Genomic DNA, 27,829 nt, shown 5'->3' with positions numbered 1-27,829 from the left:
AAGTTGTCAGGGGCATCATTGTTATCTAAGGGTTCAGTCTTAATATGACCATCTCCTCTTTGGTTTCTGTTTGCATCAGTGGCAATCTTGGTCTGCAGTATCTGGTTGGGTTTAGTATCGTCTGAACCAGGGGTCTAGAAAAAGAAAATAATGCCAGCATTATTCCGGATACCTTAAACAGCATCATACCCTAAAAATTTCACCCATAAATGTGCATTTTTAGAAGCAATCAAATTTAACAAAATTTTATTTTTGGTACTTATAATTTTCCACTAGAATATCCTCCAATGTTCCAAGCAAACCTTTCTAAAATTGACAGCACTCTCTGAACCAGGAAAAATGGGCAAGTTAGTTGTGGACAAAATTTATGGTCATTTAGGGAATTTATATGCTGAATAGAAGACATGATTAAATCACAATACTTCACAATGACATGCAGCACGAACCAAGTTAATAGTTTCAAGTGACTCACCACCAGCTCACTATGAGCACACTTTAACATAGCCTGCTTCCAGCATTCCAATACCATTCACTTGTAATTCAATTGCTAATATACACAGTTACAGTTAATATCTCCGCACGTAAAATATTTTCAAACTACTCCTTCAGAAAGCTTCACAATAAGGGATAACCACATGAAAATCACAGAAAAAAACAATACCAAACTAAATTCAGTAATGCTCAAAGACAATGCATAAATAAAACATGAGGCAGACATCATGTTGGCTGCAAGAAACATGAAGACATTCATTAACCCTGCATAGACTCTTGGGTAAAATTAGAAATACTGACATTATGAATATACAGCCTTATACATCATGGCCTTAATGATTTTTATGAAGAAGAATATCCAATACTGACATCAGAGTATCAAAGGTGATACCATTCAAAACAGTCACTAACTGGAAACTGTGATATGTCGGTGATAGAGGCCGGGCCAGTCACCCAAATTTAATTAAATTATCCTAAACAGTTCTGGAGATGAAACACAATCAAACAAGGTTACTGCCTCCTTCAATGTCAAAATGCCAACAAATGCATATGTGCTAGAACGGATATATCCCAGGTTGATCAATTCTTAAGACTCATTTGATTAAATTTGATGAAATTCAGCGCTGCAGATTTGTATATATGGCTAGGTTATGGTTACTGCCCACTAACATGCCAAAATAATGATGAGCAATCAAGTAGACAGACATAGTAAAGAAGTTTGTTGAACTTCTTGAGTTCTTTATCATGAAGATGAATTGATTAAATCTGGCTCAGGATTTCTTGAGACATCAAATGAACAAAGGTATTGTCTGCTTCAAAATCAAAATACTGACAAATGCACAGGCAGACATTTTACAAAAGTTGACCAGTTCTTGAGATCCTTATCTTCAAACTCGATGTGATGAAGCTTCAAGAACAATTTGCTTCAAGATCAGCTCATGACATCTAATAGCGAAAAAAAAAACAAAAAAAACATGTGACGTCCAACAGCACAAACGTAAAATGTACTCCTAAAAATACAGTTAGACAAAGCCAATATAAACCGCAACTTGGTAGAGCCAGGTTACATTAAAGGTTACAGTCAATCTTAAATTACTCAGAAGAGGACAACTTTTCATAAATTATAGACATGCACTTAAACTTGAGTATCATTACTACACACCATTTAGACTGATCATTCCAACATATGTAGGATCTTTGAAATTAACAAGGCCAACAGCTTTTTCCAAAATTATTCTGTGGTAGGCTTTAATAGCTATGTGTACTAGTAGTAGATAATTGTCCTGGCAACACAGTACAAAATGGTAGCATTTTGACTACATGCTGATTACTTAAATGATATATGTAAAAATAAATTTAAAAAAACAACCTTATTCTCTATCAACTGATCCGAAAGTAAAGTGATTACTTCTTTATAACTGCACCACTTTGATGCATTTAAGCTATTATGAGTACTGACATACACAAAAACCACAGTTCCATGCAGTTTTCAAACTGAGGTATCAGCATGTGCACAGAACACAGTCACAATATCATGTACACATAGCACTGTAAATTTCTCACACCAGCCCAGCATCCTCAGACATTACAACAAATGTGCAAGACACTGAACTGGTGCGGCATGCAAACAGACATCAACAGCTGCCAGCTGTTATCCAGCATACATGCACAACAGGAGTCACGAATTGAAGGGGGGGGGGGGGGGGGGGAAGAGAGATCCTAAGGTGAAAAGTGGCTCTGTGTTTAACAAACCAAACAAAACTACAGCATGCATGCCTGAAGCTCAACACATTTGGGTCATCAAACCACACATGCTCTGATGGGACTTCAGATGGTGGACGCATGGACAAGAACTACTATAAAGGCAGAGAAGGAACACAAAACAAACACGCAAACAAATCACAATCACTAAAGAAAGTATGCAAAACATTGGCCACCAACAAATACCTTGTTTAGGTACTGTTTTCGTCACAGCATGTGCTTGCTGGAAAGAATAGAAAAAAACACCTAAACTGTGGACAATAGCTACCTGTGTAACCATTGTTAATGTTCTGCAAGTATTCGTACCTGTAAAATAAGAAGCTGTCCAGCATACACAATACTTTATGGCACACACTACACTTCGTGACACATACTGTACTATACTTTTGGGACACAGACTATGCTTTATGGCATATACTATAGTTTTGGGACACACGTTATACTTTATGGCACATGGTATACTTTTGGAACCCACATTATGCTTTATGGCGCATACGATACTTTTGGGACAAACACTATACTTTATGGCACATACTATACTTTTGAAACACACACTATACTTTATGGCATGTACAATACTTTTGAAACACAACCTATACTTTATAGCACATAGTATAACTTTGGGACACACACTTTATGGCAAATACTATACTTCTGAGACACACACACTATACTTTATGGCAAATACTATACTTTTGGAACCCACTGTACTTTATGGCACATAGTATACTTTTGGGACAACACTTTATGGCATTTTCTATACTTTTAAAACACACACACTATACTTTATGCCACATACTATCCTGTATGGCACATACTATACTTTTGCAGCACACACTATACTTTTGGGACACACTATACTTCCGTGGCACACACCATACTTTCAGAGACTACTACAGCCACACACTGGTTTTCCAACCACATATTTTAATTACAATAAGGAAATGTTTAGTTTAGGGGTAGTGGTATGCAATAATCCCAATAAAGAAACAGCCAGTGTGAATTCTGACATTACACTTACAGTTTTTAAACTAATTAACCAGAGATTTAGAGTCACATGTTCTGAATGATACGGAAAATTCAGGAGAGGGTTTTAACTACATGTATTTCAATTATAAAAACGAACAGAATTAACACTGCGTGTGACTGAAAGTACGGTCTAGGTATGATTTGATATGTTAAGTCTTAAAGCCATTACAGTCGTCTGTCTTTCTCAGAGAGCAGCTGCAGGGTATTTCTTTTAGATAGCTGTCTGTAAAATCAGTCATATCCGTTACCAAAATTGCCTTTAGCCAGTAACATGTAACATTCCAAGCTTGACACATTGACATGTTGAACATCCATACTATTATGAGGAAAATGCTGTTAGAATCAGTGTCAGTAACAGGGTTTGCAGTTAAGTCGATAGCAGTTTAGGTAACTGGTGTCACCCTCCATCAAACATGTTGAATTCAGCCAAATATCCAGCATACCATTGTTGTTTGAATAACTCTGACGTCACCCAAGGCATTGGTTACTTTCCGTGGAAACCAGGCTTATCGACTTTAACATTATGAATTAGAAAAAGTGTTCTAATTTCATTTTCCTTGCAATGATATGGACTTCCAACATATCCATGTGTAGAGCTAGTGTTGTTACGTGTCAATGACTAAAGGCAATTTTGGTAGCGAATATGACCAAATTTACATCTAGAGCTGAATATAGGCGACTCTCTAAAGGAAATAAACCATCATTAGTACTGATTCTGTTTGCTTTCACACATCTGAATCTGGATAGAATATGCCAGCTTGTTTTCACAAAAGTGCTCAATTACCCATTCACGCCCTGTAGCAAACTCTTGTACATGTATTATACAATAATTTGTATCAAGCAGCTAATAGATCAACATAACAAGTAACAACTGGATGGTAGCAGAACATGTTTTATGGTCATATTCAAAATAGCTTTGTTAACCTCAGATGGTGCCTTTGGCAAAATGCAACATGTTAACTTTCTGAAAATAAACATCAACATGAAATGAGGAAACTAATGATGTTATTTAAGTGAATTAGACCATCTCTGTCACATTAGTAAATTTATTACAGTTCATGTATGTCCATGAAGGTGAGATTAGGAGGAGCTTAACTCATACAGCACCTGTTTTAAGGGACACATTAACATATATATGTATTCAATCTTAAAACCTACGAAAATTTCCACATGGCATCTCTACAAAACATTTGTTTACATTTTTTTTCATTTGCAAGGTTGGTCAATATGATTTTTCTCACCAAGAAATACACAATTCTTTTCAAATAACTTTTCCAGACAATATTCAGCAACGCCTAGCCTACAGATCCTTCAGAGAGATTCATGAAGTGAAGCCAGTGCTCATAACAATATGACTGAACTTACTAAACTTTGTGATTCAGTTGAGGAGATGATATATCATCCAAATTCTCATCACCTGGAAGAGAACATTCAAGGAACATATGCAACATGCTGTTAGTTTTGGAAAGTGGTAGTAGTCAATAACAGAAACCATAAACAGCAAAAGTACAGATACCTACATATGCCAAAACAGGATTGCCAACAGGCATGTTTCCAGGCATGTTTCCAGGCATGCCATAATTTGGCATACAAACCAAGTTACCTGTAAGCAGACCATATATTAGTACAAAATTGACTTCTTAAAGTTGTCTCGCAGAAGATTCTTGTAAAATACAGCAGCATCAAACAGATCCAGGGTCATTGATATTATTCCTGGTGCACAACAACAGCTGACAGCGTATGGGTGGTTATGGAAAATGACGGACAAACATACTATTTTTACAGACTTTCAACAGATACCACAACTTTAGAAATATGCCAATGGGAAGGATCATATACATGCAGATTCTGACACACATTCAACACTGATTCTATCTTCTGCTTTTCACCTCTGTAAAACTTGGAATTGCGCATGTGGGATACATGTGAAAGCAGAAGTTCAGCTTTACTCTTGAAGTGGATTCTGATACACAAAAGAAGTCAAAGTTATTAATTTTGTAACTTACAGTAATTAACACACCTGCAGACCATCAACAATGGAGCATCTGCCTTTTGTTACCTTTCCTTACATGTGTGCAAACCTAAATTTGCTGGAGTAATACGCACATCGCTTCCCATGACAGGCAATCCTGTCATGGGAAGGATTCATGGCAATCCTGTGTGGCAATCCTGTGTACTATGAGTGGCCACTGCAGCCCTCTGATTGGCTGACCAAATACTTAGCGGACAACAGTCACTGTCTTGTGTGGATGGTTTAGACATTCCATCACAGTATAGGGAGGCACATGCATCGGCCAGTGTAATACGCTCCTAGTACTAATACAGATGTGGAAAGCTTTCTACAGATACTGTGTATACCATATAAATTGATATATACCAAGGTAAATTCTTACACTCTTCAAATCTGGTAAACTAGCTAGAGACAAAAACCTCATCTAGACAAGTGCATAAGACACTGTAGCCCTACAAGAAAGGCTTGTCAATCTGTGTCCATAAAACAGGAAAACGGTAAAATCGCCAGAGGAACCCAATACCCCTTATCCTACATGTACGTAGGCACGTGCATAAAAATTGTAATCCTACATGAAACCTTTCTTAAGAACAAAAATGGTAAATCGAGACATAAATCTCGTATACAAGAAATTGTTGCCCTTCATGGTTTAATTTCTAGAGAATGTTTATGACAGAAAACAAACTAAAGTTTATGTAACTTCTAAATTCTGAACGGAAAGTCAATTTGTCAATTTATTTGTCAAGTAAAATCATTCAAAAACACAACTTTCTATCGCTGTATGTTGGAGATCCACATGATTGCCATTATACAGGAGATAAAAAAATAAAAGCTTAACTTGCCATCTGAGAATGTGCATTTACACACCATACCTTAGACTATACAGCTAAACAAAAAAAGCTTAACCTTCAATCAATAAATAAGACCCCATTATACATGTGCAGAAGCTATAAGAAAAAGCTTAACCTTCTATCCATAAATGAGAGCCACTATACAGGAGCTATAAATAAAAAAAAAAGTTTACCTGGACACCAACACCGACACCGGTACTGACACTTCACACTTTCTCGCTACACAGCTTTGAAATATTGAGGACAGCACAGAAGAAAAGACCAAGGTCCAGGATAGTGAAAGGAAGAGTGAAGATCTGTGTTTCTGAAAGCTAATCTGAAATCTAGCACACATCCCACCATACACTTGACAATGCACACTTACTTTGGTGAGATGGGTAATTGTTGTATGAGGTGTTTGGGTAATAGTGCACACATGATGATTGTTCTTCCACAGCAAATGGGTATCTTTGGACAACAGGAACATGTGCATCTCTTCCACTACAATTCCTGAGCAGGCCTGAAGAGCGGTACAGTGCCGAATTCTGTTTATAGGACCTATGATATGCTGGTCTGCGAGTTTGACCACCGATGGAGGATATGGGCTTCCCTTGATGCTGGTTAGGTTGAAATCTTCCTCGGCCAATGCCCTTCTGACTAGGTCCTTTAACATGAAACTGAAAAACAAATATATTATATATTGGCAACGTTGCTTGGTAATAATCGTTACTTTCAACAGAGATTGTGCTAATCCTAAATCCAGGCTTGGAACAAAACTGAACAGTAAATGTTTTTACAAAAAAAAAAACAAGCAAAATTCAAACTTCCAAGTGTCTTCAACAAGATGAAGTCAATTTAGTGGAGAACTAAGTGTTGTGATAAATGAGTTCTATACCGCCATTAACTGCGTTAAGTCAATCTAGTGCCAAACTAAATCTTGTGACAAGTGGGCTCTAAACTTAACAATATTTACAATATTATATCAATCTAGTGCTAAACTAAATCTTGAGACAACTAAAGCAAGGTGGAAAATAATATGCTATACTGCAAGAGCTTTTGTAAAGAAACATTCTAATAAAAAAAAAAAAGGCTGCACAGCAGCCTGCAAAACTGACGAAGGATGTACCCACCAAATATCCCAAGTCAAACTGCTCAAAAACATTTACCAAAGTTCGGATAATTTTTGGAGCAGTTATTGCACAAAAACTAAAGCTTGATGTATGGAATGACATGCAGACGAATGGACACAGCTACATTAATTGAACTAATTCGGCAGAAGTGTTTAATAAAAATTGTGGCAATTTTTGACAAGCAGCAGAAATGTCATTAACAAAGAGTACTTGGGTGAAACACTTTCTTTTGTTTTGACATGCACCTGTAAAATATGCATACAGTACCTTTAGAATTTCCCTTTTCTGCTCTGTGGTTCTCCTCATATCTATATCCTCTGTCGGTGATTCTTCATACTCTGTAGCACGGACATCTGTATTTGTTGCCAGAGCACGCCTTGTGTCATCGTTCCTAGGACTGCTTACCAACACTGGTCTTGTATCAAGTGAGGACTCAGACTTCAGAGCTGCAGCCAATGCCCAGCGCGTGTGGTCATTTCTTGGTGCAATCTTTTCCAGGACATGGTCAGAAGGTTCCAGCACACTGTTCGTAGAGGAGAAATAGGTTACCTTTACATGTGGTGGATCTGGGCCTGCTCCTTTGGCCCACACTGATACTTCATCTTGAAAGCCCGAAGTGGATGAAGCATCCGCGTCCATATCTTCTAACGATGAATGCATTTCAGAGACTGACTGACTGGTCTTCACTTCACCACCAAGAGGTTCACACACTGACCCATGCAGCAATGGCTCACTGGCACTTCCTAGAGGGCTTCCCTGAATACTTATCAATTCCTCCTTCGTCTGCCTGTCTGAACTTTGTTTTTCCTCCAATTTGGCCTGGAATCATAAATACTGCTTTAAACAAAATACTAGATGGTACAAAACTTTCACTTGCAAAATATTTGTTATCGTTCTAAAAGGTGTCTTGTTCTCTGCTAAGGTCAAAATGTAGCGTATTTTTCTTCCAAAGTATGGCAAAATCCTTGTTACAGATAACATGAAAAAAATAGATTATACATTCTGAAATTTGACATATACATGGACTATTTATATTTCTTTCTGCCAGTCTGGAATTTTACGCAGCTATATCACCACTGGAATTACAAAAAGCTGTCTCAGATTTAAGTCTGAATATTGTTGTGTAAAAATGTCAATAACTGTGATAAATAATTTTTTCTTCTTTTTTTGCAGTACTAGTGCAAGAGTTTTCGCGAAGTTCTATCTACCTGTACAAAAAGTTAATCATGACTCATAATTAGGAAAATTATGCAAATGTGATATAGGTCCAACACTAACATTTTATTGTAAAGAAAGATAATTTGACACGTATTGTATGAACTAAGGACAGGTATTGTACTTCACAATAATGATGCTCTAGGCAGGTTTACACCGCAGTAGTATACTCTAAAACTTGAACTACTTCAATATATCGGTGACAATTTTCTCTACTTCAGAAATGCCCTCATTGGTCTCTATCCGTTTTGATTCCAGACTCCAAAAGGAACCTACCGGCAAATCACTCCATTCCTGTGTTAAATGGCTTGACTATATGTCCATATCATTCATACTTTGTGTTTCTAGTCAGTCTCCATGGACAAAATGATCAAAATGGCCAGGTTAAATACGAACCTTGCTGACCTCAATATGAAGCTTCTTTTCAAACATGAAATCCTTATCTCTTTACTTCTATTGCAATCACATCACTGAAGCTTGCTACATGCATGTTAATTTTTTTGACCATGGCAACTAGAAACTTGGCCAAACAACCCTGGCAGTTTAACAAAGCTAGTCCACTTCAATTTGAATTAGCATTCCAATTATGGAGTCTTTATCTCAAGCGGTTTGGCAATCAAATTCTTCAAATTTAACATTTTTTGTCATGGAAACATGTCACAGAAATTTGATCAAGATTTTACCTCAATATCAAACAGAATAGCAAATGTGACAACAGTTGTGACTTGTACAGTGATCATGTCATTCACATGCACTGATCAACCGACATCATCATATTTTGTCATAATATGCTGATGGGATAACCACTGCATAGCTACATTAAAATAATTTAATTTAACAAGCCTTACCAGTCCCTTTTGACACAGCTCAATGGCCGCTGGTATTCGTTCCACAAGATGCTGCAGTCTTTCCCGCATCTCATCCGTCTTGTATGTTTGAATTTCTGGATATCTGGCACTTTCAAGGCACAATAAACATTCATTCAATATTTTAGACTGATCTTGAAGTCTTTGTAGTGATGCATGGCTGAGCTTATCAGTATAAATACTGAAAACATTCCATCTCTTATTTAGCATTTTACGTTTTGATCTTTGTAGATGCTGGAGTGTAAGCTTTCGCTCATTATATTTCTGTAACAGCTGATTAATCCTCAATATCTCTCCTCTGAAGCTCATCAACTGGTAGTACTTTTTCTTTGATAAAGTTTGCTGTAACCAGATGCCTTGACCACCATATAAAATACCATGTCTCATTTCATCAGGCAATAACAGCTTTTCTGTGATTTCCTCAAGCATCCTAGTGCCTTTCCACGAACAATCTAAGTGACCATTCTCAAAGGTTTTCTTCAGTCTTTCGAAAGTTGCCAAAATGTCTTTAAGTAACCAACTTGTATTAAAATTGAATTTGGGGATCTGACTCTGCTCATCGGCACTTGAATGTTCCGATGTTGGTTCAGAAGGGGAGTACATGTTGTTAGAGGAATGTCCTGAAGACTGATTTGCTTCCAGCGAAATAAAGTCTGAAGCAGCAGTAGACTGTAAAGAGGTGTGGATATAATGGAAACATTGATTACAGCTTTCATGGTTTTCCTCAGTGTTGATTTCTGGAACCTGTAGTTCTCCCAGACTGCATGTGGCAGAAAGAATTGCACTATCAAGGATTTCTAGCACAGCCTTCAAAGAAGATATCACCAGTTCAATTTGTACTTTCCTACTCTTGAAAAAGAAATATTTTGAGAAACCTATCACCTTAACCAAATTTTCATAGGCTGGAGCTAGATCACAAAAATGTCGCTTTATAGGTGAAGAAAATGCATTGACAGTGCTCAACAGGCCACGAGACTTGTCCAGACTGAAACGGATTGACTGAAAAGCTTTCGCATTCCACAGAACAATTTTCATATGCCCCACATACTCCTTCAAATACGCTGCAGCCCTCTCTACACTCGTCTTGACCTCCTTCAGATTTTTTATGGCTAAATTCAAACCAATTATGTCTGGATTCTTTCCACAGGAATCACACAGGACTGTTTCTTGCAAACTGGTTGTTGGAACACTGTAATTTCTGACTCTGTAACAATAATTTCCTTCATTCAAATTCTCTACAGGTTTTTGTGCTTTGCTCAATGGCGGCTGTTGGATATCGCTTTCAGTACTTTGTTCTGTACAGTTAACACTACCCGAACTATCAGTGTAACTCGGCAAATTTAATTTTTCCCACAGTTTCCGATAAAACTCTGCTCTGTTCCGTAGCTGGGAGCAATGTTCATTAGGTAAGGATGTAATTTTGTAAAATGGAGAAATATCTAATGATAAAAGAGCATCTTCCACAACTGCATTAAAGTATTTTGCCCCTGGATTGATAAAAGTTGCAAACCAATCTTTGACTGTATAGTAACTGCCTGCTGAACTTGGAGAGTCCATTGAAATCGATGTTGAAGTTTTAATTTTATCAGAAGTCCCTTCCATAGCTGTACATATTCTGGCCAACCGATCGGCAATTTTGCGGGTTGCCTTTCGGGACTTTTTAGAAAGTCCTGAAAATATCTTTGTTCTTGGTAACTTCATGCATCGACAAATTTCCTGCAGAACTTCATCATATACATTGCTGGAGCTTGGAATGAACAACGACAGCCAGGTATGCAAAGGTGAATTAAAAAGAGCCTGTGCTCTCTGTCCTTCTTGCTTACGTTTCAGTTTTTCCATTTTGTTAAGCGCTGTTTTACATTCTAACTGAAACATATCTGGCACATTCTCAGACACAGTTCCTGGTAAGGTTTGTGTTTGCTCCACTTTTGACACATTCAATGTATGACCACGAACAACTTCTTGTTTTTCATTTTCTATGTTGCACATTATGGAACTCCAAGATTCTGCTATCACTGGAGTCTGCAGATTTGAACACTGAGGTTGACTGTAGTATGGTTCAGGAGACTGGCTGGATCCGAAGTTCTGGAGCAACCCCTGTTGGCTTTCTAATATAGCATTTGGAAGACAAGAAGAATTTGTCATTTCTGACCTAAAGGTTTCAGGAGTAAGAATACTTGCATTACTTGATTTACTCTCTAGTTTGATCTGTTTGCCGTCTGCAACAGCTTTTTCCTCTTCAAATTTTGTGTTTTTCTGGACAGGTGACAACTTTTTATTCCCATGTGAACAGTTTGATGCCTTGGAATAATGTGAAATGACACTTGCTGTGTCAGAGTCACTATTTTTCAGGTCATCCAATTCCAAGAGAAGCCTAGCACGCTCAGAGTCTAGGTCATCCAATGTCTTTGCCTCAAACTGTCTTACAGGACTTCCACTAGAGTTTAATACTGTACTCAAAACAGCAACTTGTGACATGCATAGGCTTACAGGTATTATTTTATCTTGGCCATAGCAAACGCCTTCACGAGTCGCCTTCTTTTCTTGAATTGCCTCATTATTATCATAATCATGGTTTTCAATTTTAAAATACCCAACAGAAGACCTCCTTTCCTCAGTTTTATCACATGAACTTCGACGGACACGGTGGGAAACAATAACTGAAGAAAGACAGCCTTCTTTCTCATCACCAGAGCTAAGATCCGAGCCTTCACAGCACTCATCGTGGCCGTCTTGTCTTGCATCTGAAGGGAACTTGTCTCGTGAAGACACTCTGTGTGATCTTCTCCTCAAACTTGGGGAAGAGTTTCTTTTCACAGTGTGTCTTATCTCCTCAGAATGCTTCAGCGGGCCAGGAGATTGGGATTTTTGACTTGATGACTGTCTCCTTAAACGTCTTACAGGGGTCCCTGGGGATTTTCTTGATCTTGTTCCTGAACTCTGTGACGGTGCCCATTCACCCTGGGAATGTCTTGTATATCTCGATCGGGAATTACTCCTAGATCTATCTCTTACACGACGTCCTGGGCTACTTGAGGAAGACCTTCTGCTGACAGGGCTACATATGGAGGACCGTCTGTACAGAGGTTTCTTTTCTCTGTCGGAGTCTGGAGTATGGCTCCTGGAGAAAGATCTAGACGAGCTGGACCATCTCCCTTTTCGCCTGTAACGATTTCTGCAAATGGGGGATCTTCTGAGCAAGTCACTTCTTCTATCTGGACTGCGGGAGCATGACCTACTGGACGTCCTGCTTCCATGCCTGGATGTACCAGAGGATGAACTATGTCCAGAATGTCTTCGTCTAGGACTGTGTGACCTTGACCTGGAATAAGAGTTCCTGCTGTACCTTCTCCCAGAACAGTATCTTGGACTGTCTGAGGGGGACCTATACCTATGATGTTCCCTCTCAGATAGACGACTAGAGGCATAAGATGACGAACGTGCAGTTCTGGTTGCTGAATCACAGTATCTTCCTTCGTCAGATGGAGATCGCCTAGATTTCTGCCGTACTAGACCACGACCAGGGCTGGGCGAAGAAGACACAGAATGCAGCGAGTGTCTCCGTTTTGATAGACATTCTGAGTTTGACACAGTGGCACTGTCCCTAGAAGACCTACCCTTTTCAGAACTTCTTATGTCATTAGTCACTTTCTCTTTCACACTGTTTTCAAACTGTGATGCATCAGCAGAACTCTGTCTGTCCAACTGCCTGTCAACACCTGTCTTATTCTTATTAGAGGTTTGACTTATTAGCTGAGATTTTTCACCTGGTTTGGGGGTGATCATGTCTTGAAACCATCTCAGTATGTCAGACTGATCATGTTTGTCTCCAGGAGGTAGTCCAGTGTCCTGACAGGAGTCTTTAACCACTTCAGGTTTTATCTGATCTGGATGAATGTTGAGAGCAGTACTGCTTTCATAACCTTCACTAAGGTTATGTTCACTCTCAGCAGCTGTTAAAACAACAACTTGTTTACCATTTTTCTGTTTATTTTTTCCAGTCTGGGCATCTCTGACTGTCCGATGACATTTTGCACCTGAAACTACAGGTATAGTTTTGTCTGGTCTTTTCCTTTCATGTTTGAAGGTTTCTTGTTTAACTCTTGACAAAACCGGTATATTTTGGTCTGTACTTTCAGTCTCTTCACACTGCTTTAAATCCCATTGTGATTCCTTTTCAACTTCAATTTGAAGCTCAGCCTCTGCCTTAACTGTTAATGGTTTCACAAGACTTGCTCCAGTTAGAATTTCAGGTTCTGGAGATACATTTTTCTGTTCAGTTTTTACCTGGGGAATCTCCTCAGGCAATGCAGCAGAGTGCACACGTATGTTCAAATTCAGAGTTTTTCTTACCGATTCAAAGAAATCCAGTTGTGTTTTTTCCGGTTCTTCTTTCCTCATATTGCACAGCTGTGCCATCTGGCCAAGCCACTTAGCAGCAGTCTGTTCTGCAGATTCAGAATTTGTTGTCTTATGGGTACTCTCAGGTATGTAAGCTGAATACAAGTCGTCAGAGGGAGCTGGATTGCTGTCACTTTTAGCAGGTGATGGTTGTGGGTTGAAAATGTCATCATCATCTGAATCTTCATGTAAAATAGCCAGAGCAATCGACGTTGAATCATAGTCTTGTCCTGGAGATGCAGGAGATATCATGGTATTCTCTGTGGATTCTAATGGATACACAGGCTTCTCACAGGTTTCTGGAACAGTTACAGGTACTGACATTGGTACAGTTAATGATGCTGGTTCATGTAAAGATGTTGGTACAGGTAACGACGTTGGTGCAGGTACTGGTAATGAGGTTAATAAAGGTAACGACGTTTGAACAGGTACTGGCAATGCTGTTGGTAAATTTAACAAAGTTTGAACCGGTAATGATGTTGGTACCGATACGGGTAACAATGTTGGTGCAGGTACGGGTAACGACGTTGGTGCTGGTACTGGTAACGATGTTCGTGCAGGTACTGGTAACGAAGGTACTGGGAGTGGTAACGGTGACAAAATAGCAGCAATTGTGGAGGAAATTTCACTGACTGAGTGGTTTCCTTCCATGTAAGGGAGAATATTGGCAGCAACCCTATGTATTATGTCCATGGAGACTTCCATCCCAGATTCACAGAGTACAGACTCTGAAGTCTGTGTTGTACTCTGTGAGGTAGAACGTTTACCAGGGCACAAAACAGGCTTGGAAAGGTCAGGATGTGTTATCCCTGGCCACTTTGGATACATATCTTCTGCGTGGCTTTGCTTTATGTGTCTGTCAATCGCAGCCTCGATCTCCCCAACGTCATACATGTTAGAGTCTATCACAGAAGTCCTTTTGGCAGTCACACGTGTGTCTTCAGCTGGATTGTTTTCACTAAGCTGCGTATTACAGTCATCAGGCACCGGCTTCACATTAAAGGCTTCACACGTAGTATCGCTTTCACATATACCCTCAGTTCCCACATCAGCTACCCCTTCACAGCCTGTGTCCCTTTGTGGCCCTTTAACAACTGCAATTTCTGTGTTTCTGACCACATCACTGGGTTTCTCATCAGACACCATCACAAGACTTGCACAGTCTGGACTATCGGGACAGTCAAATAACAAATCCTCATCTTTCGGAACTGAAACAATGCTTGTCTGGGCATCCACCTGCAACAGCAACAGAACAAACTCGCGTGGGAACGAGTTAACAAATACATGTATCTGCATATTATAAACATTAATATTATTTTATACAATCCCTTTTTTAACAACATATCCTGAGTATTATCATGTAGTGCTTATCTTTAACATGGCCAGGAATATTATGTAGTCCTCATTTTTAAAACGGCTAGGAATATTATCATGTAGCCCTCATTTTTAAAAATGGCCAGGAATATTATCATGTAACCCTCATTTTGAAAATGGTCAGGAATATTATGTAGCTCTTATTTGTAAAATGGCTAGGAATATTATCACTTAGACCACTTTTTTAAAATGGCCAGGAATATTAGCAGCAATGAGCTCATGACTGTGTCTAAACAGACAAACAGTGGATTCCTCCCCATTTGTACATTTCTCAAATAAGGACATGGCATTCTCAAGGGTAATATTTTTGGCTGTTTTTCCCATTTGATTCAAGATTAAACAAACTAAACCTGCACACAAAATTTTCTCAAAATCTGATATTAATAAGAGCAACTATTTCACACAAACCAATTAACATCACTGAAGTCAATAACCTATACACTTCTCAAATAAGGACATGGCATTCTCAAGGGTAATATTTTTGGCTGTTTTTCCCAATTTGATTCAAGGTTAAACAAACTAAACCTGCACACAAAATTTTCTCAATATCTGATTATACCACCCTTTTTCAAAAGACTTAAAAGTGTCAAATTGAGAAGAAAGTACACATACTGTGACACATCAGAATAAGCTGATTATACAAACCTTTGATCTAACCAATAACACAGAAGGTTGGAATCGAGGATCTGTTGCTGCTTCTGACCAGTGATTTATGCCAAACCTATGCAGATCTAGGCACGCCCTCTTGGCAGGTAACGGAGGAGGTGGGCTTAACCCATCAGGTATGGACATTTCAAAGTGATGAGGCTGCTCATAACTAAAATCATTGTAATCAATGTCATTATCATTGGGAGGCGAGGCCAGGTTCCACAGAGGATTTGATCGTGATTTTGGCTGTGGAGGAAGAGATCTTTCACTTTCAGCCTTGGTAAGACAGTCTGTAGATGGTGAAGTATCAAGGTCACAGACACTGTCATCAGCCTCTTTAACTTCATCAGCTTTGGTTGTTGATTTTGATTTACGTTTTCGTTTTCGCCGCTTCTTGTAACCCATCATCATCCTGTTGACTTTCTTTTTCTTCTTTGGTTGGGTATTTTTTTTGTGATCCGCCTGGGCAGGACTGTGGGTAACACTACCCGCCAGATTGGATGAAAGACTGGAAGTAACGCTGGAGCCATCTATAGAGCTCACTGAGGAAATGACTGAGCATGGAGATCCTGGAGCTTGTAAAGCCAATGAATGCTTATCTTTTAGCTCAGATACAACAACACTGGTGTCCTGGTCCATCCTTGCGTCATCAACTATACCAAAGAGAGAACAATTTGTTTTCCTCTTTCATTTTTTGATATTACCTCAGTTTTACATCCAGTCTTGTATTACACTCACCTTATATATACACTGTAACAAGCAGATGCTAGTTCATGACGACGTAAACAAAATCATATTTCTCAGCAATGGGTCTACAAATCAACCAATGGTTTTGTTGCAATTCTCATGTACTAAATTACAAATAATGACATGCATGATAAACACACCTCACAGTTGTGTCATATTTGTCTTTTCATACAAATAACCCCCAAAATAACAAAAAATCATTTTCATTTAATCAGACTATTTTAAGTAATTGATTGATTTAGGGTTTTTATACACCGTAGCATTGAATATTTCCATTATATTATAGAAGTCAAGTTCGTGTATATGGAAGGAGAAAGCCGTGATAAGCATGATGGAACCACCAAGTACCTGGCAGACCAACATTTAAACCATTGAGGTGGACTTGATCAGACCACCTTGTTCATCACTAGTAAGGCACTCTAGACTGGCTGTCCACCAACATCATTCATAACTGAATAATTACCTGGAGAGATGTCCTCCACAGAAGCCTTTCTTGTCTTCAATATGCCTTTGACTGGAAGTGTTGGGTGCTCAGGCTCAATCTGTGGAGGATTCAGATTAGCAAAATCACTGAAAATAGAAAATACATGATATTATCAACAAATGGGGGTAGAGTCTACACAAAGCCACAAACATTCAAATCAAACATACAAACTTGTCAGGTGAATGTAAACTTGGGCAAGGTGAGTTTTCCCAGTTGTTGTTTTCAAATGCTATTTAAGAAAGGTAGCAAACTCTAAGAATAGCCCTAAAACCTAATTACATGTACATCATCAACTGTTTGCTGGTATAAGTCCTTCGAGTTGCTGACACCTAATTTGAGACCCAACAGTTAACTTGTGGTATATTAATAAATAAAAAAATTTAAGCAGCTCCTGGAAACCTCATATAAACAACATCTCAAAGAAAAATGGTGCCTCCCCAGAATGCAAAGAGGTAAATAAGTAGTGACGTAACTATGGGTTATGGCTATTCCCTCTATTACTTAAAGATATGTAATGATGGTTGTTATAACTTAGTTTTCAACCTGGATCAACCTGCTCAGGATTCTCTGCTGTCAATGTAGACTCAACAATAAGATAGCGACTCATTGGCATGCACGAAGATCTTAATGGTTTAAAGACCGATAAAATTCTACATGGTGTAACCATTTCAGATAAAACATTTACTGATCTGGAATCAGGTGTAATATTCTGATACTGTCATAAATGTATTTGTTTATTTATTCTCTTTAGACAAGGGTGCCTGTTCACAGAGAACACACCTGTCTCCCACATGGCCCTATTTAAGAAGGATAATACCCACCTTGACTCTTCTGCACATGTTACAGAATCAGATGTTAACTGTTGTTGTTGGGGTACCAGAGTTGACCCCTGTGGAGATTGACCTGAGATTTGATTGTCACTGCTTAAGTTTGCCGACTGTCCTGATGAAGCTTTCCTTTTCTTCTGTCTGTAGGACTCCAGGGAGAGTTTCTGTTTGCCGGCCTTTGGTTTCTGTAATGGACTAGACAGTGGAGTCTGTCCCTGAGTAACACTACAACTGAGTCCAGGGGACATCAATCCTTCTCCTGCCAGCTGTTGTGAAAGTAAGTTCATTGGGGAGACAACATGTGAAGTATTAAGAGCCTGTTTCAACATTGCCACTTGTGACTCTGTGAGACTCTCCTGAACTTTTGATACATTCACATGCTGGAGATGAGCTGATGGTAGTAATGGTGGGATGGAGACTGCTACAGTTGTCCTGGAGTTCAGTAATGTCTGTGGTTCTGTAGATTTTAAGCCGTTAGCATAGACTGCAGTGTTCATATCAGTGCATTTGCTTGAATTTGTAATACTTTGGTAGGAGCTCTCTTCCACTTGATGTACTTTCAATACACACATTTCAGCAGTGACACCTGTTACAGGTGGGCTTTCCATAACTAATGGCCTTTCCAAGTCTCCATATGACTGTTCTGAACAACTGGCACTGGAAGTTTGGCTTGATCGACATGCCAAACGCGGGTCCTCAACAAACCTCTGTGGTCCAAGAGGATGTCCACCTTCGGATAAAGTAGTGTCACTGGTAGCACTAGCTAATGTAGGAGTCTGCAGTAAAGGCCTTCTGTACAGGGATGATGACTGCAAACCAGGGGCTGGGTAATTCTGCCCACTAGACCAGGGCTGACCACTGTCCGGTGTACTGGCTTGCTGGATGGTGAGTGAAGGGTCTGGGAGTAGGGGTGCACCTCTTCCTCGCCCTATGGAGGTACCTGATGGGCTAAGTCTAGGGTCAGCTTCCCCTGAGTTATGTCTGTGGTGCTGTGAGCCAGCTCTATACCTCCCAGGAGTTGTGTCGGTATAGCTGGATGCATCTTCACCCGACACTGGACCCTGGGCGCCCGGCTCCGCACGATCCTTGCCAGAGCGGAAAAAGTTCCTCTTTAGTGAATGATGGTCAACCGGAGCACAGTGCTTAGGCCGTTTGTAAGTCAATATTGCATATGGGAGACACTGACGGGGACAAGGTGCAGGCAACGCTTCATCAGTGTACTCGTAGAAGAAAATCTGAAACAAGTGTCAACTCATAAAAACGTTGCTCTCACAACGTAATACATGTAGCTGAAAGTACAAAACAGCAAGACTGTGCAGTTCTGTACAAAAATCATGCATACATGAAAAAGAAAGCATCAATACTAACATCAGGTTAATGATGTCAATGGGATATCGGTCCAAAGCACATTTGATGTGAGACTAGCGCCACCTTTTGTGAGAGGAAAACCCGTTGATACCCCACTGATACCAGAGTCCCGCTACAACTCAGTTGTAGTAATAATAGGACTTCCAAAAGGAAATGCCTGCACCACAGAACAAAGAGTAGAACAAATTTAATTATTGCACTGAAGATTTCAAAATATGCCAAGCAATTTAATCTAAAATACTGCACACATTGGTTTAAGCCTAAGGTTTTCATTCATAATCTAAGGACATTTTAAGCGACTTTACCTGTGACTTCATGAGCTTAGGGTAGAAGGGGTCTCCAGCCCTGGCACTGACAGCACTGATGTGGCAGTCATAGTTTGGAGTGGGCTCTATCCCAGTTTCTGACCCATAACACGGCTGAACTGACTTCACCTTACCCATGATTACCTGGCAAAAGGTATATCATATCATGTAAAAACAAGGAATATACACACTTATTCACTCACTCACCTATTTACCTATTCACCTATTATTCACCTATTTATTTGTTCTCACATTTGATGTTAAATGCACTACACTGGTGGAAATAAAGACAAAGTGGTTTTCAAGAACATCAACAGACTATGCAAAGAATGACATGAGCGTCACTGACTTCTTTATTGTTACTGACGTCCTACAAACAGTGAGGGCTGGGGAATGAACCTGCATCTGCCATAAGCACTGGCTTTAATTAATGCATAATTTTCTGTTTCCAAACCATGGTAAGGACAGGACACCTGAATGAGTAACAGTGACATTCGACTAATGGAAAGGAAAAAAAAAGCACACAGCGATATTTCTTCTTACCTTGAAAACAATTAGCTTACAGATGGTGATGAGGGGATATGTTTCAGCAAAACACAGCTGCACATCGGCATGTTTCCACAGGCTCACCCCACTTTTGCTGTTTCCTAACGGCAATGCATGAGAAATCTATGTTACCTTACACCACATTGTATTTGACTTCAATAGCGCAGTGTAATGACCCAGGAGTCTCTCACCAATGCGGCTGCTGTGAGTTCAAGTCCAGCTCATGCTGGCTTCCTCTCCGGCCGTACGTGGAAAGGTCTGTCGGCAACCTGCGGAGGGTCGTGAGTTTCCCAAGCTGTGCACGGTTTCCATCCACCTGGCCGCCGTCGTATAAGTGAAATATTCTTGAGTATGCCGTAAAACACCAATCAAATAAATAAATAAATATTTGACTTATAGGGTAGTTTTTTATAATCAAGAATTTTTCACCACCGAGATAGCAGTCACATTAATGGGTGAAGAAAAGCAGAATGTCCCACAGGTGACATACAAATATGCACACCATACTGGTGGAAAACAAGTGGTCTTCAACTGCACAAACAGCCACATGATTGTCGTCAACCATCTATTGTCTCCCAGGCTCTACATGCACCATAATGCTGGCTGTTAATGTGTAAGTGAAATATTCTTAAGTACAGCGTAAAACAACAATGAAATAAACACAATAAATAAATAAATACACACAGTGAGAATGAAGGAATCTAAAAATTCCCTAGTTAATCTTAAATCTAATACAAGTGATGTTTACATTATATTAGGAAAATTAAGTATGTATTCTTTTCACATAAAATTAAACCTGATTAGCCCCACAAAATTATGACATTAAAAATAGACAATACAATATTGAGGAAATACTTTTCCGTCTGTGGTATTGGTCAAGTTTATCAGAATACAAATGTTGCAATTTAAAAGCAAGAACATTCTGAAAAACATCAGATTGGAGGATTCAGAAAATATCTGTATTTAAATGAAATGACAACACCATAAGCATCAGTTTTCAAGCTGGCAGGATAAACATTATGTCCTACATCCCTAGTCGATTTTATCAAAAACCATTGAACTAATTTAATAAAACATTCAAAAAAATGATCAAAAGGAAATCTTACCCAATGCATTAAGTATTTTGTCTTTCTTCTCCTTGACCTGGAGACCATTTTTGGCAATAGAGTAGCCAAGAAAGGGTCCTTACATGCCATAAACATGTACTGGTCTGTGAGGTCTTTCGAGTGTCTGCCTTCATCCTTTAGCTCTAACTTCTTCCTTCTGTTAGGAAAGAAGGCAGTTGTTAGTAAACCACAAGTTTGCAGTTTAGATAGGTTTCCTGTTAGTCCTTTAAAAGGCCAAACAATCTGGAGCGCGCTGCCAGATCATCCCAAATGAAAATAAAATGCATTTTTCATCTGAGAGTGTCAATGAAATTAGTGATATCCCTCTGTATTGTAAACACACAGCCACTTCATCTCAATCACAACATTAAAACCTCTTCAGGATAAAATAAAGAATACCTCCCTATTTATAACAGTCTTATAAGTAACGACAGCACAGTACTGACAAGATTAGGAACATATGAGTGAATAACGTATGGGTGTACATAATACACAAAATGGAAATTAAAAAAATTCTCCAAATTGTCATCCTTGAACTATTCCATTTGACGAATAAATAAATAAATATATAAATAAATATAACACAGCAGTCAGTCGTTGACCGGCAAAATCAATCCACTTGTAGATCAAATGAAAAAAAATATGGCAAAAATTTTGAAGGCAGAGGAACAGGTTTAAAGCCAGTCCAATAATTTATTTATCTGACAACTGTTTAGCTCCATCCTCAAGAATTCCCACCATAAATAAACATAATTATGTATTTATGTATGTATGCATGCTTGTCCCCAATAACTGACGTGACCTATAAGATTCCTGCAGCTGTTTGTTAACAACAGTGTCCATGGCATCCAGTGACCACTTCCCAGTGTACGCTGGTTCCAGGTAGGATCTCTCCACAATGGACACAATCTCCTGAGCATCTCGACTTTCGAACTCGATGCGAGTCAAGTTGTCTGAAACCATACAACACTTTCTGTTTAAATGCAATTGAAGTTGAATACTTAAATAATTAATAACGTTGGAGGTGGTGAAGGATATACTGGCAAATCTTTTCAGTATTATTACATAAGTTACATCATTTACATAGCAGTTTTGTCCTGTACCAAAGAGTTGGCCCCCTGAACTGTTTGACTAAACTAAGGACAGCTTAATGATTCAACGCAAGATGATAGTTTGTCTAGGCTCATACCTTTGGTCAGCTTCCTCTTAACCTTTGGGATACTGAAGTTCAAGTGGCCGTCTATCCCAGCATACGCTGTAGTAGTCATGCTTATTCATCGTCTAACACCACCAACACTAAAAAAAAGAAAAAAAATAGGCCTTAGAGCTATTAGAAAGCAATGCAATAAAGCTATTTATAAGAGCTTTTAGAAAGCAATGCAATAAAGCTATTTATAAATAACACCGCATGTAATATCGCAATGGTTTTGGCTGAAGGACATCAATTACTAATACTCTATGCATTAAATATATGTACACGTATACCAAAGTGCATCATTTAATAGACCAGTAAATAAGTTACTTCCACCTATGATTCATACCAGTGCTTCGTGTCTACACTAGGAATGGTAATGGAGTAGACCAAGTTCTAAAAGTTTAAAATGCCATGCAAGAGATCCATTTTGTTCTTGTTATGACCGGTGAAAGTGTTTCGATGATCAACTAAATTATCTTGTACATGATCACATCTATTTACTTGATGCGCTAAAACATATGTATTTGACACTATAGCTACCTTTGTACGTGTGTTATGCAGGTCTCATGTAAAGTCAAACAAGCATAGAATAGCATTTTATTAAGGACTTGACTGACATACAGGACATACACATTTAAATAACACAGCCATATAACATTCTTTATTTGTTTGGTGTTTTACGCCGTACTCAAGAATATTTCACTTATACGACAGTGGCCAGCATAATGGTAGGAGGAAATCGGACAGAGCCTGAGAGAAACCCACCACCATCAGGTTGCTGGCAGACCTTCCCACCAACTGTATAACATTACTGAAGCAAGAAAAAATAATTATACTAATAATAACATAATAGATTTAATACAATAAAACATTTATGGACTTTTGAGCTACATGTGTGATCTATGAGTTAAGCAAATATTAAAACAATGTCATGGCCCAGGTGTGGCGAATGTAAAACTTTCAACCCTATAATAACCTATCCACACCATCAGCCAATCAAAACCTGTGTACTCTTTAAGTAATAAGCATTTGACACTAGTATTACAAGTACACATATCTAAAACAATCCAACTACATGTATCTGGCCCTTAGGGGTGGCTAAATTACAATTAATAGAACTACAAACATGGCATACTGAAGTGAAAATAAAGAGTATAATTTATAAATTCTTGCACTTATCATCATGCAAGACTACCAATACATGTATACATTCGATTGTGAAACAAATAAACAGATCTGTTCAGAAAATAACTGATCGTTTGAGTGATTGGCATTTAACACTGTGCCCAAACAACGAGATTTATGTGTGGGGAGGAACAACAATGTCCTCAGTAAAACACTGACATTTGCCAGATAGCTGACAAACCACTTGACTGAAAGCTAGAGATGAAGCAGAGCTAGATTAGAACATGTGGTCTCAATAGTCACAACACTGATAGTCGCAGCAAGAAAGTACTTTAAAGTGCTCCTTCAATCCTAATAGAAACCATGTGGAAATAGGAAAATGATAGGAGAGACACCGTAAGGAGCTCAGCTAACAACAGAATTTAAAAATATTTACAATGAATAACACTATTTAACCCCAATTTGTGAAGTCTTCAAAAAAAATCTTCCCCATTCCACCACATCATACTAAGTACCTGAAAACACATGAATCAAGAACATGAGATGTTAAGTAAGGCATTTATGATGGAATTGAAAGTACAATGTCCTTTATCACTTTTCGTCAGTGATGGGTGACATCAACTGTTCTTCCATGACGTCACACCAAGCAAAATTGGAAAGAAAAGAGAGCTTTTGTTTCCATATTATTGTCTGAAACTAACAACATCAGTTTTCATACAATGCAATTTTTTTTACAATTTATGAAAGTAATTCAGATTATCTCAACATTTAGACATCTGAGCCACTGAGACTTCACAAATATCATGAGCACACTATATGTGCAAAATAAGCCTTAATTTACAGACACTAAACCCCTTTTCTGTCCAAAATACTTATCACGACATATAATGGCGAGATACTCGCCATCATCATGACAACATCTACTGCAGGTTACAGACACAATACACTGTAGGAAACATCAGTGGTAGATCCTATGTCATTTCAGAGTAGAACAAATGGAGATACAATTTCTGAGTCAATCACTGAGCTCCAAAGAAAAATTGTCAAAGTTAACATAACACAAAACCAGTTTAAGCAACTGAGCCATTCCTATCTGTATCACACCTTTATAATGTATTAATGGTGTTGTATTTATTTCATTCGTGTTTTATGAGAATAACTCAACAATATTTCACTTATACTATGGCGGTCAACATTACGGTGGGAGGAAACCCACAACCATCCACAAGTTACTGGCAGACCTTCCCACATACTGCTGGAGAGGAAGCCAGCATGAGCTGGACTTGAACTCACAGCCACAGCATTGGTGAGAAGCTCCTGGGTAATTACGCTGCACAAGTGCGCTAACCAACTGAGCCATGGATGCCCCAATTGGTGTTGTAAGGAAATAACATTTCACTTAGTAGTGCAGGTCTTTGTATAAGGTTCTTTGAAAGTGACACATCATGCATATCCAACAATGTTCAAAACACGAGCTATTCTTTTTACTATTTCTTTACACACTTCCACAATAAAGCACAGAGTACTGTGTGTTGTTGCGCCTTCTGCTTCACTTGGCACTCTGAAGTCTTTATTATGGCTGTTTGACTTATAAAAGACACTTTCAACATTATCTCGGTCATATCAAGAGTATGTCTGACCCCCCTCACTGCAGACCAGTTAAAATGCTAAAATATTTATAGTCCATTAACACTAAACAAATCAACCGCTTACGAATAACAACTTCTTATTCTCTATGATGTTGGTGTATAGTAAATAAGAAGTCGTTGTCCACAAGTAATTGACTCGTTCAGTTACCTATCAACTTCTAATAGTCACTTACACTGGTTCAACCAACACTTAGTGTACCTGTATCCATTTTATGCTCGACACATGGCAATGCCATGATCTGGACACAGCGAGCCTTTAACATTTTGATTAGACATTGATGAGGTGTAACAGACTCAACTTGGGTTCAAAACCACCTCATTTTTTCTAATAAACTTCTCCCCTGCTAAGTGATCTCATGAAATACAGATACGGTCAGATTTTTGACAGACTCACAGGTCATTTAGCCATCAAAAACTGTCTAGTAATGACACTATACATCAACATAGTGCTGTTGTCTCATCTTATTTTTCCATTTCACAATATTTGCTTAAACTGTATTCTGGATCCGTAGTATGTTTTGAGTCATCTGAAATAAAAGGGATGGTTTTGTATATCAGTGAACTAGCTGTTCAAAGCTGTTCGGGATAGTAAAATGTTTTATCATTAAGGGAAGGAAGAAAGTTAGATTGTTGAATTAAGCTTTATCATGGAGATAAACGAATAATTATTTGGCTACAATATTTTTTTTTTATCCATACGATTCTGTTTGTTTTAAACTTTGCAAAGGCCAAAGCGGACGTTCAGCAACTCTAAATGTGATACTTTTAACACTCTCCTCAGAACACTGGGTATAGTTAGAGAGGGTCCAATTTTCGTCAACAGTAAATCATAATAACGACCCCAAATAAAATGGGTACGCCTAGTAATAAATGAATCTTTCAAAATACCAAATCACATCAAATGTCTTTCAAATTCTATCCAAGTGGACCTTTTTGGCGATCAAAAAAATCTGACCACAATAATGAACAATAAAATCAGCGTGTTTTACTGTGCATTATAGGCTGATAGTGGAAAGCTGAAAATTAACTTCACCTCGTTGAAGCTCTAGAGGTTTGGCGGTAGCACTTCAGGCTTGAAAGCTTTTTTTAAAGAAGCACTGAAAAAAAAAAGCAAGAATGCGTCCGCCTCGTTTACTTACATTTTGACACATAACGCGATGACAAACTGGCTCCGATCTATGCAGTTGCTTCTGCCGATGGTAATGTTGACTAAAATCTTGCAGCACGAGGTCACAACCAGCCAATGAAAACGCTCGGTGCTGAAAGAGCGCCACCTCTCGTCAAAGGCTCTTTAACCCAGAAGCATTGGCGTTTCGGGATATGACTGGACGGGAGGCGTACCGCGCCAGAAAATTATTGAATAAAAAGAATATGAAAGCTTGACGATATCTCGTTCCCGCATGCATACAAGCGGAACAAGGGAAGTAAAGCTTATTCCAAATATAACCACGGTTGGTAAAAAAAAGGCATAATGCGTAGGTTTTGGGAAAAGGGTCTGTGGACTTACAATTACAAAAAATTGAATATTTTTGTGGAAAGGTGTAGACCCTATGTTATAACACATATAAAGGCCTTGAATAAATCTTGCAATTGCACATTTAACCAAAACCTGGGAAGAGTATTGGATCCAATGGGCAGGGCTCCAGTACCGTCACCCTCCCCATCCACCCCCACCTCCCTTCCCAGTTTTCACGTGCCAGTGAGAATTTTTTAAAGCATACAATATAAATTTTAAAATTTCAGTTCTTACGTACTTATTAGTACTAAAGTGAACATCATGGACTAAATAAATATCATTATTTAGGAAGGAAGAACTTTTAAAGGATCTTTGAAGAACCATTCCTATAAAGTTCTTTGCAACAAGTTCATCAAAGAACCTTCCTTTAATAAAATAGTGCCATTTAGCACTTTTAAAGTGGATAGTGGATCATGTGCGGAACCTTTCTGGCTCTTTGAAGAACCGTTTCTAAAAGGTTCTGAAGAACCGTCAACATAAGGTTCATCAAAGAGCCAGAAAGGTTCCGCACATGATCCACTATCCACTTTAAAAGTGCTAAATGGCACTATTTTATTTCTCAGTGTTCTACTACTGTACAGGGGTGATTCCTTCTAATTTAATACAAAACAGACATGCACGTTTTTCATCCCACCTGAAATTTGCATATCACCCTGTATAGTCTGGAACAACGTATTTAAGCTTCTCCTAATGTCATATCTACAGAGTTGTATACTACAATATGTCTTAAATTACAATAAATGTAAAACATTTTGAAAATATAACTGAATTTGGTGTCGTGTTACATAAATCGATCATTACGGTAAATGTCTGACCAAGACACACTGCCGTCTATTAAATAACTCTTCCATATTCAACAAAGTGACATTATTTCTCATGCTAATAATGTCCTCAGAACTGTTCCTCGAAACTATACACACCGGCCCGGATAGCACAGTTGGTAGAGCGTCCGCTTCGGGACCGGTAGATCCAGGATCAATCCTTGATCGAGTCACACCTAAGACATTAAAAGAGGAAGTTGTAACTTCCTCATTTGGCGTTCAGCGTGAAGGGGATATTGCAACGACTGGTTGATCCGTATCAGTATAATGGCTCGGGCGGGGCAGCTTACTTGCCTTCGGTCAGTCGTCTCAGTGAAGCAGCACTAGATAAAAGAGCGGTGGAAATCCGTCCTGCAACAAGGAGGCACATTACACGTACATGC

The 27,829-nt window shown here is 38.7% G+C and overlaps 1 protein-coding gene across 4 annotated transcripts; it reads right to left on the bottom strand.

Annotated features, from left to right (window-relative positions):
• LOC135462213 (uncharacterized) lies at nt 1-26,285 on the bottom strand. Of its 4 annotated transcripts, none has more exons than XM_064739623.1 (15): nt 26,249-26,285; nt 22,330-22,436; nt 21,943-22,093; nt 21,141-21,297; nt 20,032-20,135; nt 19,489-19,632; nt 17,810-19,050; nt 16,968-17,074; nt 15,755-16,410; nt 9,317-14,971; nt 7,521-8,072; nt 6,509-6,800; nt 4,799-4,885; nt 2,440-2,476; nt 1-134 (listed from the first exon to the last, which is right to left on the bottom strand). In XM_064739623.1, the coding sequence occupies exons 6-14, from the start codon at nt 19,624-19,626 to the stop codon at nt 2,445-2,447; spliced, it is 8,760 nt and encodes a 2,919-aa protein (XP_064595693.1). In that variant the 5' UTR covers nt 19,627-19,632; nt 20,032-20,135; nt 21,141-21,297; nt 21,943-22,093; nt 22,330-22,436; nt 26,249-26,285; the 3' UTR covers nt 1-134; nt 2,440-2,444. The 4 variants fall into 4 exon arrangements, with proteins under 4 accessions (XP_064595693.1, XP_064595691.1, XP_064595692.1 ...); XM_064739621.1 differs by having other exon boundaries at nt 4,803-4,885; XM_064739622.1 differs by lacking the exon at nt 26,249-26,285 and adding an exon at nt 25,309-25,589 and having other exon boundaries at nt 4,803-4,885.
• Nucleotides 26,286-27,829: the final 1,544 nt, after the last annotated feature.

This window comes from Liolophura sinensis, chromosome 1 (assembly GCF_032854445.1).
Source record: "Liolophura sinensis isolate JHLJ2023 chromosome 1, CUHK_Ljap_v2, whole genome shotgun sequence".
Lineage (NCBI taxonomy): Eukaryota > Metazoa > Mollusca > Polyplacophora > Chitonida > Chitonidae > Liolophura > Liolophura sinensis.
This window is presented reverse-complemented; position numbering and strand designations above follow the sequence as displayed.

What these genes read in the sequence shown, in the direction of transcription:
- LOC135462213 (XM_064739621.1), bottom strand. Translation starts at nt 19,626, where the DNA reads ATGGGTAAGGTGAAGTCAGTTCAGCCGTGTTATGGGTCAGAAACTGGG. An exon ending in CTAAGCTCATGAAGTCACAG is followed by an intron (nt 19,051 to 19,488) that starts GTAAAGTCGCTT and finishes CACTTGTTTCAG; the next exon opens with ATTTTCTTCTACGAGTACAC. An exon ending in CAATTACCCATCTCACCAAA is followed by an intron (nt 4,886 to 6,508) that starts GTAAGTGTGCAT and finishes GTCTGCTTACAG; the next exon opens with GTAACTTGGTTTGTATGCCA.